Genomic DNA, 14,250 nt, shown 5'->3' with positions numbered 1-14,250 from the left:
TCTTTTGCATGGTCTAAGGTCAGGGAGGGGTTGCAAGTCAGAGCCAACATGTGCCTGAGAGGTCTTTCCTACCTCATAACCCCTTTGGAGATCTCATCCTGGTGTGGGAGAGGTCTGGCAGTCAGCTTCCTCAGCCAATGGGTAGTGCCCTTGCACACACACAGGTACTATGCTGATACTCCCTCTTTGCGAATTCTCCAGATTGAAATGTCTGTTCTCTGTCTTGTGTTTCTGCCCTAAGGTCTTTAAGTGGAGTGGAGAAAACTCATACTTTATCAATGGAGACATAAGTTCTTTGGAACTTGGTGGTGGAGGGTAAGGTTGTTGTTATTATTAATTACCACCTGACCTGAGTGAGTCTGTTTTGACCCAGGTAACTGAAACTTTGGTGTCAGGGGATTTTAGCTAGCCCATGTGCTTCGATTATTTAGGACAGTGTGGTCTAACACATGACACTAAGAATTGAAGATAAAATCACTTACTTATGTCTCTCAATGAGGGACTACTGCCACCCGTCTTTTAGGAAAGATGGGTCATTTAAATGAAATAAAGGAAACGTACCTTTTGTTTTACAAGCAGTTTAGGCTTTTGTCTGTCTATAGCATAAAAGAAAGAAGTTGGGGCAAGGGAGGACAGAAAGTGTGCACATAAAATTGAAATGTTTTCACCATTTTGTTTTATTAACCTTTTCAGGGGACGATTTGGTTTATGGCTAGATGCTGATTTATACCATGGAAGAAGCAACTCCTGCAGCACTTTTAATAATGATATTCTTTCCAAAAAGGAAGACTTCATAGTTCAAGATATCGAGGTATGGACATTTGAGTGAAATTCAGACTGCCTTAAAATACAACATTAAAAAGACTGGGTTCAATCAGGCCTGCGAAAGCTGGCTGGAAGACCAAGCCCCAGCCCAGACTGCCTCATCCCATCATAGTGCTTTCTTTCTGCCATCATCTCAGCGTGTGATCACATTGCAGAGAGATTCTGAAAGGTACATGTGGAAGGCAGACGATGAAGAAAGAAATCTGAAGTCCAGATTGTTGAAAGACTTTATACTCTCACTTCCTTCAGATCCATACAGTGAGGAATCAGAATATTTATAGATGTGAGTTGAATGCAATTTTTATTTTTGGTAACTGTGAAAAAGAAAATACTGTGGAAATATATACATTCCTTGTATATTTATCAATATAATTTTCATTACCAAAATGTACAGCATACTATTGTTTGCCATGGAAAAGTTTAGTCTCATTTAGAAAAATTCAAAGTGCGCAGCACTTAAAGGGAATATATGATTTTTAAAAACTGTTCTATTTATTATTTCTAGTATATTGTCTGAAATGTGTTGGCAGTTTTTTCTTTTAATATGTCAAATCTTGAAATAAAGAAATGTACACATTTTGTGCTATGTTTTGGCAACAAACCCATTTGATTTATATAGTTTTATATTAAATTTTTTTTGCCCTGATTGTTTAGGGTGATATGTATATGTATGTGCTGCTTAATGTCCAAATATATATATGTATACACACATATATATACACACATAATTCTGAATTTTTTAAAACTCAATACCAATGTTTATTGATTTGACTGTTGCAGGCCAGCTTTCCATTTAGTCATTCAAAAGGTACATTTTTAGTTATTTACTCAGAACATAATTGTGTAAAGAAGAATAAGCTATTTCTCTCAGTCATAAGTTGATATTTACAGAAATGTATACCTTTATGATCCTAGATTTAGAACAAACCCTGCTTTTGAAAAGAAAATGTTTTGCTTCTTATAAAATCACGTGTTAATAACAAAAATTGTATTTTTATTGGATTTTTTTGCATAATTTTCCCCAAGTTTTTGCATTAATGAACAGGCCTCTGTTTGAAATGAGACTGTTTTAATTTCTGTATATTTTATATCAAATGAAAAAAATGTCAAATTATCCCAATTGTCTTGATTTCTAGACTCTTTTGAGAAAAATCAATGCAAAGAAATACATTCATACCAAAATTGGAATAAAAACTTGTTTTTTAATATCAACTCACTTTCACATCATAAAACACTCTTTTATTAAAGTTAATAATAAAGACTTGTTAAATTTTAACAAATATTATTGACTGTCAGACTTTTATGAAAGCCAAAGACTGCTAATGGAAAAAAATGTTAAATAATAGCCAAAGCTGAGAAAGTGGTCTGTCATAAGTTACATACCCCGTGATCTTTGAAGGAAAAATTAATAAAAAGTAGTGTTTATATACCTGCATTTTAAAGAAGTAAACAGTTCTTAGAATGTTGGCCTTAAGCTGGCAGAATATTTCCTTTAGCTTATTCTCTTATTTTAGACTATTTATAAAAGAGAACAAACGAATTGCCAAGTGGCCTCCTGTCAGATCAACAGTTACTTTACTCCACCCACATTCCATGCAAGTTTAAATGAACGCTATAAAATCTTAAGTCTATAGCCTGGGTGTACTTTCACCCAAGTTCTCCTATTGAGAACTCTTGATTAACAACTTATTGGCAGTTTAACCTTAATCTGCTTGTTAAATGATGTGTTGGTATGAGATACCAGGAATGTCTCATGATGATCACGTTTACCATTTATGCCATTTGCAACCATATGCTATTAACGAAATGGTCATTTTGCATATAGTTCACTCCTACCTAGTTTAGTCCATGATATTATACTTGTGAGAGCATATCCAGATGCTGTGTTCTCTATTTAAAACAGTATTGTCCAATCAGAAATGTGTGGCCCTTCATTTATGGATATTGAATATATGTAATGCAGTGCTAGCCCAATATTTTCAATAAAGGAATTTATGCATTCAGTGTGACTTTCTTTCCTGAGGATTCATTCAACAAGTATTTATTGCATGCTAGAGCTTTTACTTGCATGAGAGAATGATGAAATATCCAAGACTAAATAAATAAGGTCCAGTGCTCGTGTTTTTATTGCTGCCTTGGAAATTCCCTCTTTGTTCCCTGTAGCCACTCTCCTATTCTTTCATCAGTTCATGAAAACTGCTCCTGTTACAGTTACTAGAGAAAACTCTTGGCTCTGTCTAGCAGTTTCTCTGTTCTTAATCCTAGCTGTTCTTTGAATAGTGACTTTCTTTTTAACATCTCTCTCTTGACCTACTTCCTAACTTCCATGAGAGACACCTTACCTTACCCTCTGATTTTCTTTGACATCCTGTCTCCTAGCCCCTAAAGATGAAGACCTCAAACAGTGTTCATTCCTTGCCAATTCCTCAGTTCATGAGTCTACATCAAGAGATGTGGACGGGAGGGGGCAACCAAATGTCTCACCAGACTCTGTTGAAAATGATTTAGATACAACCCCATGCTACAAGCCACCAGGAACACCCTGAACTAGTGTGAGAAGTATTATTGGCCTTCATTTGATTTCCCTTTCCTTAAATCCTTTTGAAGTTTTAGAGGCATATGAAACAGGACTAATAAAAGAAGTACTTGCCTTTTGAGGAAGGCAATAAGAATCTCTTAAACCAGAAAGGGAAGCTGAGATTCATGTTCTTCTTAGGATGCCTAACCTATTTTTACCAATATAATCAGATGATAAAGGTACGGAGGTCAGAAACCAAAGGAAGTTCCAGAAACTAAACAGCTGTACTGGCCCTTTGTGCAAGTATTAAAGGTACCTTTGACTACTTCCTTCTGCCCAATCAGGTCACACACTCCTCATTCAGGGTAAGCCCTAACCTCAGAGCATCGCATCCTCCTACCTCCTTGCCTATGACCATTATCCATAGTGATCTGCCAACAAAAGGTATCTTAACTGAAAAAATGAGACTTTACAATTCACACCAAAATCTAAAATCCTACTGCCTCCACCCTTCTACTTCAGATCTCTAGTGGTTCAGAATAAAAACCAGACAGAGACTCCATGGTATGGTCAAGCAAGCATCCAAATGGTGTTTTTTGATAGAATATCTTTGGAGACCTATTTATTTTCTAGATCAGTGCTGCTCAACAGAACATTCTACTCTGATAGAACTGTTCCATGAATGTGCGTTGTCCTTTACAGTCGCCACTAGCTTACCATACTGGTGTTGAACACTTGAAAAGTGACTTGGATGACTGAGGAGCTGAATTTTTTATTTTATTCACTTAACCTTATTAATTTTATTTAATCTTAAAGTATTTAAGTTTAGCCACATGTGGCCAATGGCTGCCATGTTGAACAGCACAACTTGAGATCAAGATTTGGCACAGCCAAATCGTTATGTCATCAGCAATGAACTCAGACTGTTACTCCCTCACCACAGAGAACCTTTAGTTCTCGGTACTTTGATTTGTCCCTGCCATTATGGATCCTTACAAAACGTGGTACCACCTAAAGTAACATTGTGTCTCACTGCTTAGGTCGTCAACTAATAAAGTGACCAGAGGGTTCAGTTCCCTGATCACACTGAAAACTTAGATCTCTATAGGATTACTGATCCTCGTCTTCAATGAAAAATAATGAAAAACCTCTCCCAGTGCCCAGGCCTTGTCTCAAATAAACATTTCCTGCCTTGGCCATCAGTATGTGTTTTGTTGCCCTACTGGACATTCTACTGCCATGGCAGTCCTATAGGAGCCATACCCCTCACCAGGCACCCATCACAATCACAATGAGCCACAGGAAGGAAAAACAATTCACTCCTTACACAGAATTGTGCAACCAGTTTCAGAATCATCAAGGAATAATGAACTGCCCAAAATGCCTCAAACAGTTCTAGTCAGTAACCAATCTTCCTTATTAAGCTTGCCAGCTGGGATGCCCAATGGCCACATGCACACCCAGAGAACCTGACTGCCTGTGGAGAGAGTTTTCAATATCAGCCTGTTAGAATGAAGGGCAATCAAAAGGCATAAGAAAAGAGACGATTAGATAATCTTGGTGTCCTATTTCCCGATCAACAAAAGCCCATCATTTCATCAACCACTCCACTTCTAGGGTTACAAAAAGTAACCTTGATCTAGCTTAATATAACTCTGAGGTTACACTGAGGAATATGCTAAACAAGAAACACCTACAAGAAACATTCACATTCAACAAACTTGGATGATAAGGCATGTCTTCTCATGTCTCTGCAGCTAAAAAATCCTCCTTACCTTGACATATTTTGAAAACATGGGAATTCAGCCAATCAATTCAGCCTTTAATCCCCACAGCAGTCCATGGTTTAACCACAATCTCTACAGGCTGGTGGATCAGCCACATTTTACCTAACAGCTGACTGAGATCAGCCCTTTCATCTCTGAAGATTCCAATTAACAGTAAGAATATTTCTACAAAGATATGCTGTGTTGAGGTACTGTGTTGACCTTGAGAGCTGTTAAAAGGCCCCATTATTACTCCATACCCAGCAAGGCCTAGTCTTGTTCTCTTACAGCATTTGTTTCCCTCTTAGATCCTCCAAAGGGTCAGAAAAGTGGGTAGGTTTGACCTGGGGTGTCCCAAGGAGAGGTGGGGGGTATATGACATATGTCCCTCTCAGCAGATCATACAACCAGATCACCCAGGTAGAACTCAAAGCTTCTAAAGACTTCGAAAGGCAACAAAACATGGATTAAGGCATGGATTCTCTAGAGCCAGACAGTCTGGGTTTGAATCTCAGCTCTAGAGCTTACTAGCTATGTGACCTTGGTTAAGTAGTTTAACCTCTATGTGCCTCATTTTCCTGATCTCCATTATGGGGATAATAATAACCACCCCATGATTGTATCATGATTAGAGCACTTAAAATAGTGTCTGACGTAAAGTAAGCACTGCTAAGGGTTAGATAAATAAATGAGTGAAGAAATACTTCCCTTGAATGGAGGAATCAACTAATGATGTGAGAGTTGCAAAGGAAAGTTCATCTTCTAAGAGAGCAACTTAGTTATGAAAACTACTTTCAGACATATTCAATGGTTCCCATTTGCTATTTAGAATTTTTAAACTGAGGTTTTGTTTCTTTCTTTAATTATAAAAGTAATACGTGTTCATGGTAAAGTTTTCAAACAGTACAGAGGGAATTCAGTAAAAGACAAACATTTCCTCCCCTATATGCCCAGAGGTAACAACCACAAAAGTTCCTTGTGTTTCCTTCTAGGGCATTTCTACGCATATATCCTTATTTATATCTTCTTCATATAAACAGAAGCATACTATGCACACTGTTCTTTAGTTGTCTTTCTGATTTAACAATATACTATGAACAGCATTTTTTATCGATATAGGTAGACTTACCTCATTATTCATTGCATGGATCTGTCATTGTTTAAACAGTTCTTCACTAATGGATTTTTTTCGGCTATTACAAATAATTCTTAGTGAACATCCTTGCATATAGAACTTTGTGCATTATGAATTTGTATATTTGTAAGATAACTTATAGCAGTGAGTCAGAGTATATGTACTTTTTATATTAAAAGATATTAATTACTCTTCCATAAAAGTTATACTAGTTTACACCAACTGTGTATGAGTATGCCAGTTAGTTACCTCACACTCTCACTAATATTGGTTATACTGATCTCTTTTTAATCTTTGCTGAATGTTATCTTAAGTTTCATATTCTAATCATGAATGATGTTGAACATCTTCCCACATGTATTGGCCAGATTTGTGTCTTTTTTCCTGAATATTTTGTCCGAGTCCTTTATCCATTTTTCTATTGAGTTATTCGTCATCTTACTGATTTGTAAGATTTCTTTTGTATATTCACAAAATTAGCCCTTTGTCATAAACATAGATGACAAAATATAGCAAATATTTCGCTCAGCTTATATTTTTGAAATACATGCATTTTTAATACATGAGAAGTTAATTACAATTTCTTTGTAGTCATATTCATCATTCATTCCTGATAAAATTTCTGGACCATAATTTTTTAGATCAAGTCAAGTTTATTCAGCATGATTTTCACTTTATTTAAACCTCTCCCAATAGAATGTATTAACACATCCTCACTTTATCTAAAATGCATCCTCTTGTTTATTCTATGCTTAATTACACCATCCCCCATACTTCAGAACATTTAGAAGTAACCACCTCCAAGGTCAACTTCACTTTGCACTGGCCTGTAATCATCCCATTAACACATGTCAACATCTTCAGGAAAGGTCTTGGGACAAGATCTGAATATCCATCTAAAGTACCATCCTCCAGTGAGTTAGCTAGAGCTGAGCAAGATTGATGGACGACTTCTAAATCTCCAAACCCTGCAACAACGCCTTGCTGAGAAACAAATGATGTATTAACAATAATAATATGAAGAGGAGAATGAGGAAGACAGGTAACATTTATTTATCATGACTTTCACCCTCCTTTTTATATGAATTTATCATATTTGATCCTCAAATCGAATATAGTGTAATTATTATCTCTGTGTTAGAGATGAGTAAACTGATTCTTCAGGAGGTTAGGTAACTTGCCTGAAGTCACAGGGTTCATGAGGGTTAAAGCCAGGATATGTATAGTTATGACTAACCCCGGAGCTGAGCTCTTAACCACAACAGTATGCTGACCATTGTGTAGTCTCTGCATCTCCACCACAAGGTTACCCACACTCTGCTTAACCACCTCAGGCACCAAGATCCATAGTTTTCCACTCTGGAAAGACAGCTCTTTAATGGCTGGGAGGTCCTCTGTGGCTAACGACGTCTTATGCACCCCTATAGCCCCAGTGCTTGGCAGGGTGCACGGCACCTAGGAGGCATTTGATAAATGTTTGTCACTGAGCAAAGTGCATAACTAAAGGAAATGAACCCCAGAGAATTTGAATTTGAATTTGCCCAGCATTGCACAGCTAAGCAGAAGAACCTGGGAATAAAACAAAGGTTCTGGATTCCTGGCTCTCCTCCCCTCCCTGCTATATAGTGCTTAGTCACAAGTTTACAAGCATTATTCTTAAGACTGTGAGGCAAGAAGAAATGATTCTTCCTCTAGCTGCTCAAGTTCTGCCCTTTGGGTCTTAGGGGTATTAAGTAAAGACTGAGGAAGAGATTTCTGGGGGGTAGGGTGGTGGTGGTGGTGTGTGTGGATGCTTCCTGGGAAACGAATTCCTTCATTTTCAGATCTCTTGGTTACTGGCATTCTGAAAAGTGTAGACTGAAGGGAAGTTCCAGGCCTCAGGGCTAATTTAGGGCATTGAAAGTGAGTCACATTCTGTTTCCACATGTGAAATCTAGAAAATAGTTCAGAAGACCATTTTAGGAAGATCAAACTATCCAGTGAGCTTGCACTTTTGTGATAAGGTTGAAAGAGTGCAAAGGCATGTGATAAACTGGATTCTCCAGTTCTAAATCATTGTGTTGATTTTGGAAGAAAGATTAAATCAGGCAGAAAAATCAAAGACATTTTATGTGGAGCATTTTTCATAAAATAATAATCTAGGCAAGTGTGTGGTACTGTGTAAGCATGAAGTAAATGTCAGCTAGATCCTGGAACCTCCACTTATCAGCAAGTTATCAATACTTAAACTCTCTGTGCCTCAGGTTCCTCATCTGTAAAATGAAAGCAATACTACCTTCCTCAAAGAGATGTTAGGAGAATTAAATGGATTAATAGATGTAAAATGTCATTATACTATTCAATATATACATTTACTTGTTAGAGATGTGCTTTTTTCTTTTCCCTTCAACATTGTTTCTAAGATTTTTTCATGTTGTTATTGCTGCTATATTTCATTTGTGTGTGGGTTTAATATTCTTCTGTGTGAATGTACCAATATACCACTATTTAATCCATTCTCCTGTCAGTGCACAGAGTTGCTTGCAGTTTTGTCTGGCTCTAACCATTGTCCTGAGGCCCATGAGAAAGAGCTTCACTGGGATGGAACAGCTGGTCCATGGAGTATGTGAGTATTTGGCTTTACAAGATAACCCCTCAATGTTTCACAAAGTGATTGTACCATTTACATGCCTATTAGAATATTCTGTCCAACATCTGATATTGTTAGATTTCTTAGTTTTTGCCAATTTCAAGAATGTGCAATGTTATTTCATTGTAGTTCTAATTTGTATTTCCCTGACTATTAATGAGGATGAGCATCTGTTAATGTATTTCTTAGCCATTTATGTTTTCTCCTTTGTGAGATGTCTTATTCACATCTTATGCCTATTTCTTCTAGTCTGTCTTCTGGGAAGCGGTCACACAAAATCCTTGTTGTTACTACCTTAAGAATAACAGACATTAGTCAGTCTGTTAATCCCATTTACCTTTGATAAGGAGGACAAATAGATAACATGATGGTATCAGAGGTCCTCAGGCCCTACAAGGGTATTTTCTCAAGCATCTCCCTTAAGTGGGCAATATCTAGGGAGAGAGGTGAAAAAATATTTGATTTGTGTTTTGCTTTGCAGATTTAGGCATGTATTGGCACTTACTAATTTGATTATGTGATTTTTTTTTTTTTAGAAGCAGCATCAAGCAGTTTATTTGTAATAATATTGGGTTGGCCAAAAAGTTCATTCGGGTTTTTCAAAACCCAAATGAACTTTTTGGTCAATCCAAATAGTAAATATTTATTGAGCGCTTATGCATCAGGTACTATCCTAAGCACTCTACATATCTTATCGCAATTAATCTTTACAATAACTTGTGACGGTCATGAGATAAGTACTCTATTATTATTTCCCAATTGAGGAAACGGAAGCCCTGAAAAATTAATGACTTACCTAAGGTGGAATCACTACTAAATGGTAGAAATTGAGGGAGTCTGACTCCCCAGCCCATGTCTTTAACCAATTAGATAACCATAGGCGATAGCAAGTTAGTGGCAGTACAGCAAAAATAGAGGGAGGGCATGGTGGGTGCCCAGAAGCAATTCTGGGAAATGATGGGCTTTTGGGGTTTATGCTGTGTAGGGAAGGAAGTGAAGGGAGGAATGCAACAGAAAGCATTGAAGAAAGATCAAGAACAGAAATTACTAAAAAGTCAGGAAGTTGCTAGGACAGGTGCTTTCAGAGGTGTGAAGAGTCATTAAAGCTTAGGTTTTCAGGGCATCTGGGTAAATGTCAAGTTAGGATTTTGCCACAGGAATGAGTTGCGTTAAAGAGGAATGGAGGCAAAGGGCACTGGAATTCCTTTGTGTGATTGAGAAGCTATGAGTCACGGATGCTGAGGTTGTCTGAGATAACGTGGGAGTCTGGCAGCATTTGTGGGCCAGGTCCTGAAGCTCTCTGTGAATCTGGGGGAGTGACCAAGAAGCTGGTGCACGACGTGATTATGCTTCGTGCTATAGCGTGATACTCGAAAGGGCGCAGAGGGTGGGGAGCTGCATACAGGTGGGAATGGGATCCCCTGGAGTGGCAGTTAGAAGCCAGAGAATGCCAGCACTGCTTCCAAAGCTCTCTCAGCATGCTGGAAGGTGGGGAGAAAAAGCAGTTTTTGTTTGTCAATACTCAAGGGAAGTGATATCCTTGGGGGAATGCCAGGTTTCAGTTAAGGCAAGAAGGTGAAGGTATGGTTCTGTGAGGAAGTTGAGGATACAGATTAGGGTGCTTACAAAGAAACTGTGGCTTTTAAAGTGGAAAGAGATTCAAAGAGGTCAGAGATGGAAAAACGTTAGGGGAAAAAGAAGCATAAGACACTTTGGGTATCAGTTAAGAAAAATTTAAAAAATTTTTTAACAAGAAAAAGAATGACTTCAATAAAGATGTTAAAAAAAAAAAAAAAAGAAAAAAGAAAAAGAATGAATGGTGAAGATGAGATTTATTGGCCTTGAGATTATGAAAAAATACAGGTGTGAATTTGACAAGAAAATTTACATTAACTTCAAGAGAATGGAGGTGGGCTGATTTACGTGGTAGCTGTTTTCTATTGATTTGAGGGAGAAAGGAAGTGCCTCTGGTCTGGTTCCACTAAAGGTCTGAATCCCTCTATCATCCACCAACTAAATGATCGTGAGTAGGCTGATTCATCTTCCTATGTCTCATTTTCTCCATTTCTACAATAGGGGTAATAAAATCTACTTCTCTGATTTGTCATGAGAATCATATTAATTTACATACATGAAAGTGCCTTAGAAAATTGCAAAATGCCAGACAAAGGTAAGGGAGTACTATTATGGTGTTAGTCACATCAAACTTTGTTTATGCTGAATTCTTTATGAGAAATGCAAAGTCTAAGTGTAATATTATTTCTGATAAAAGTAGAAATTATTTTCAATGCTTTGAAGACATGGCTCTCAGGAAAGTATTATGAAAAAAAGCAGAAGTGTCTGCATTATATTCTGTAGGCAAGTAAACAAAATAACTTACCAGGGAAACAGCAGGAATGGGAAAGTTGCTATAAGGAGAGGGGATTTTTTTTTTCTTTTATCATTCTCTTCATTACAAATAATTTACACAGTTTCCACTTCAGCACAACAAATCAGGACTTCCCTTAAAGTCCTTCAGCAAAGCTCAAACAGTCACAAGTCGGGACTCTGGGCCACTTGCCAGTATTTGTTCAAAGTGAGCTCTAAATAAGGCAGTTTAATAATCGGAAACTGGAAATTTCCCTCCTTTCCCACACACAAGCAGTCCTTCCTCCCCTTCTTTTGCCTGTTAGACATCTCACTCACTCCAACAGATGGAGGCCAAAATCATGCAGTACTTAGTACCAAGCAACAGCCACTCTAGCCTTAAGTATTTCCTTTTTATACTGTTTTTCTTAAGGAGAGGGTAATGTGTCCACACTTTTCTTTTACCTTCAGAATAATCTAAAATTCTTGAGACACTGGTGAAACAGCAAAAAGTTATTCCTATTTACTAAATATAAGCCAGAGAAGGTTTTTGTATTTGTGTTCAGGAAATTTCTATTTAGGATGTGGAAAAGGGGTGTTACTGTCGAGATGATACTTTATAAGATTAAGACAAACTCACCAACACACTTTCCATATCCTCACCGCAAAATGGACTAAATACTGCACTGTATCAGACATATGGTTGTAGTAGCTCCACTGTCTGTCTCTCCCCAAAACACCAAGAAATCTGCCTAAAAATGCTTCATGGCTTTTGACATCAGGGTTGAACAACTCAAAAATTTGTAGAATGAGATTATTTATGAAACAGAGAATGATTAAAGGAAATGAAGTTTATTTGGAATCCTGAATTTTAAAAATCTGTTAAAATGTTTTCCTTATGACAAAAGTACTATATTTTCATTGTTGAAGACGTAAAATATACAGGTAAACCAAAAAAAGGAAAAACATCAAGACATAATTTACGCATCCAGAGATCACAATGCAAATATATTTGGTATGTATTCTTTCAGGCATTTTTCTTACAAATTCATATGTATATTTAATAAACATGACTCATACTAGACATATCTGAACACATGTACATGTCAAAGTACCATGATTTAAGAGCACTGGTTCCCGTTAGACTGCTTGGGCTGGGGTCTCCGCTCTGTCACTGACTAATGGGATGATATTGGGCTGCATGAGATCACCAAAGGAGTGAGTATAGCTAAAGAGAAGAGTATTATAAAAATTGTATATGTTAAATATGTACAGCTTTTTATGTGTGAGTGGGAAGGAGAGAGAGAAGGAGGGAGAGAGAGACAGAAAAACCTAGGACCAAAGCCCATTAGTGATGAGAGAGGTTTGGAAGAAGCGGAAGAAGCCAAGGAGACTGGAGAAGGAACAACCAATCAAGTAGGAGGAAAGCTGAAAGTGTGGTGTCCTGGAAAACAAGAGGAAAAAAAAGTTTTTTCAAGAGGAAGATAATAACCAACTTTTGCTGAAAAGATGAGCACTGAGAAGAGACAATTAGATTTGGTGACATGGAGGTCATTGGTCACCTTGACAGAATAGTTTGGACGGGATGATGGCAGTGAAAGCTTGATGGGAGACAGTGTGAGAGACGAGGGGGAGAGGGATTGGGAAGCGTACAGTCAACTTTTGGGGGGGAGTTTGGTTGCAAAGGAGAGCAGAGAAATGGATCAGTAAGCGATGAGGAAAGCACAGACAAATAAAGGCTTGTTTTAGTATGGTATGATGTTCAGAGTTGGCTCTTAATAAATGTTTGCTACTGATAACAGTAATGTGACTTACATTCATATTGTATGTTATTTTCAATATTGGTTATTTTGATTGAAGTGTAGTTAATTTACAAGGTGTTGGTTTCAAGTGTGCAACAGAGTGCTTCAGATATATATATATATCTCTCTCTCAGGGAAAGATAAAAAACTTAGCCCATGTCTTCACAGATGGTAAGTTGTACAGCTGTCTAACTCCAGAGCCTGCTCTGAAGCAGGGGTGCTACTGGCCCATATGGTGACCTTTTGAAATTAGAAAAGAGCACTCCATTTCGCAAATAAAATTTAAAATTAGTTTATTGTCACACAACTCAAATTGCTGTTTCTCAGGGGAGCTATCCAGAACCCCACCTGGTAGCAGCTCTGTCTGTGCACACACAATGCCTATATTTTTGCCTGTTCCCACACCAGGACATATACTCCAGACAATTTTCAAATACTTTGTTTTGCTCCTCCCACTTCCATGGTAGGGAACTATATCAAGTCCAGGGTTTGGGAATGGGAAGCAAGTTTTTGAAAGTAACAGGTAAGTGAGCAAAGCAATCGCAGGTATCACCAGGGACATCGTCAGGACAGGTGCGACCCCCCCTATGTCCACAGCAGCACTATTCACAACAGCCAAGACATGGAAACAACCTAAATGTTCACTGACAGATGAATGAATAAAGAAGATATGGTACATATATACAATAGAATACTACTCAGCCATAAAAAATAATGAAATAATGACATTTGCAGCAACTAGAGATGATCATACTAAGTAATTCAGAAAGAGAAAGACAAATACTATATGATATCACTTATATGTGGAATCTAAAATATGACACAAAGAACTTATCTACAAAACAGGAACAGACTTACAGACATAAGAGAACAGACTTGCGGTTGCCAAGTGGGGGAGGGGTGGATTGGGAGTTCCGGATTAGCAGATGCAAACTATTACAAAGAGAATGGATAAACAAGGTCCTACTGTATAGCACAGGAAACTATATTCAATTTCCTGTGACAAACTATAATGGAAAAGAATATGAAAAAGAATGTACATACATGCATAACTGCGTCACTATGCTATGCAGCAGAAACTAACACAACATTGTAAATCAACTATACTTCAATAAAATAAATTTAGAAAAACAAAAATGCTTCATTTCAGGAAGGTTCATAGAAAGGGCTTTTTGACAAGTACAAGTTTCTGATAACTTTCATATCATACCGCTGAACTGGGTAAACCA

General features: G+C 37.5%; 1 protein-coding gene across 10 annotated transcripts in view; it reads left to right on the top strand.

Moving 5' to 3' along the window:
• NCOA7 (nuclear receptor coactivator 7) overlaps positions 1-2,828 on the top strand; it is a 154,524-nt gene extending 151,696 nt beyond the window's left edge. For 8 of the 10 annotated variants that reach the window (XM_082474556.1, XM_082474557.1, XM_082474555.1 and 5 more), the window contains 2 exons: positions 242-315; positions 694-2,828. In XM_082474556.1, the coding sequence (XP_082330682.1) occupies positions 242-315; positions 694-829 (210 nt within the window). In that variant the 3' untranslated portion in view covers positions 830-2,828. The remainder of the gene's footprint in view (positions 1-241; positions 316-693) is intronic. The other 2 variants (XM_082474562.1, XM_082474561.1) reach the window with 1 other exon arrangement.
• Positions 2,829-14,250: the final 11,422 nt, after the last annotated feature.

The sequence above is a fragment of the Balaenoptera physalus genome (genome assembly GCF_965194825.1).
Source record: "Balaenoptera physalus genome assembly, chromosome: 9".
Taxonomy (NCBI): Eukaryota; Metazoa; Chordata; class Mammalia; order Artiodactyla; family Balaenopteridae; genus Balaenoptera; species Balaenoptera physalus.
The sequence above is the reverse complement of the archived record's forward strand: the minus strand, read 5'-3'. Positions and strand labels throughout refer to the sequence as shown.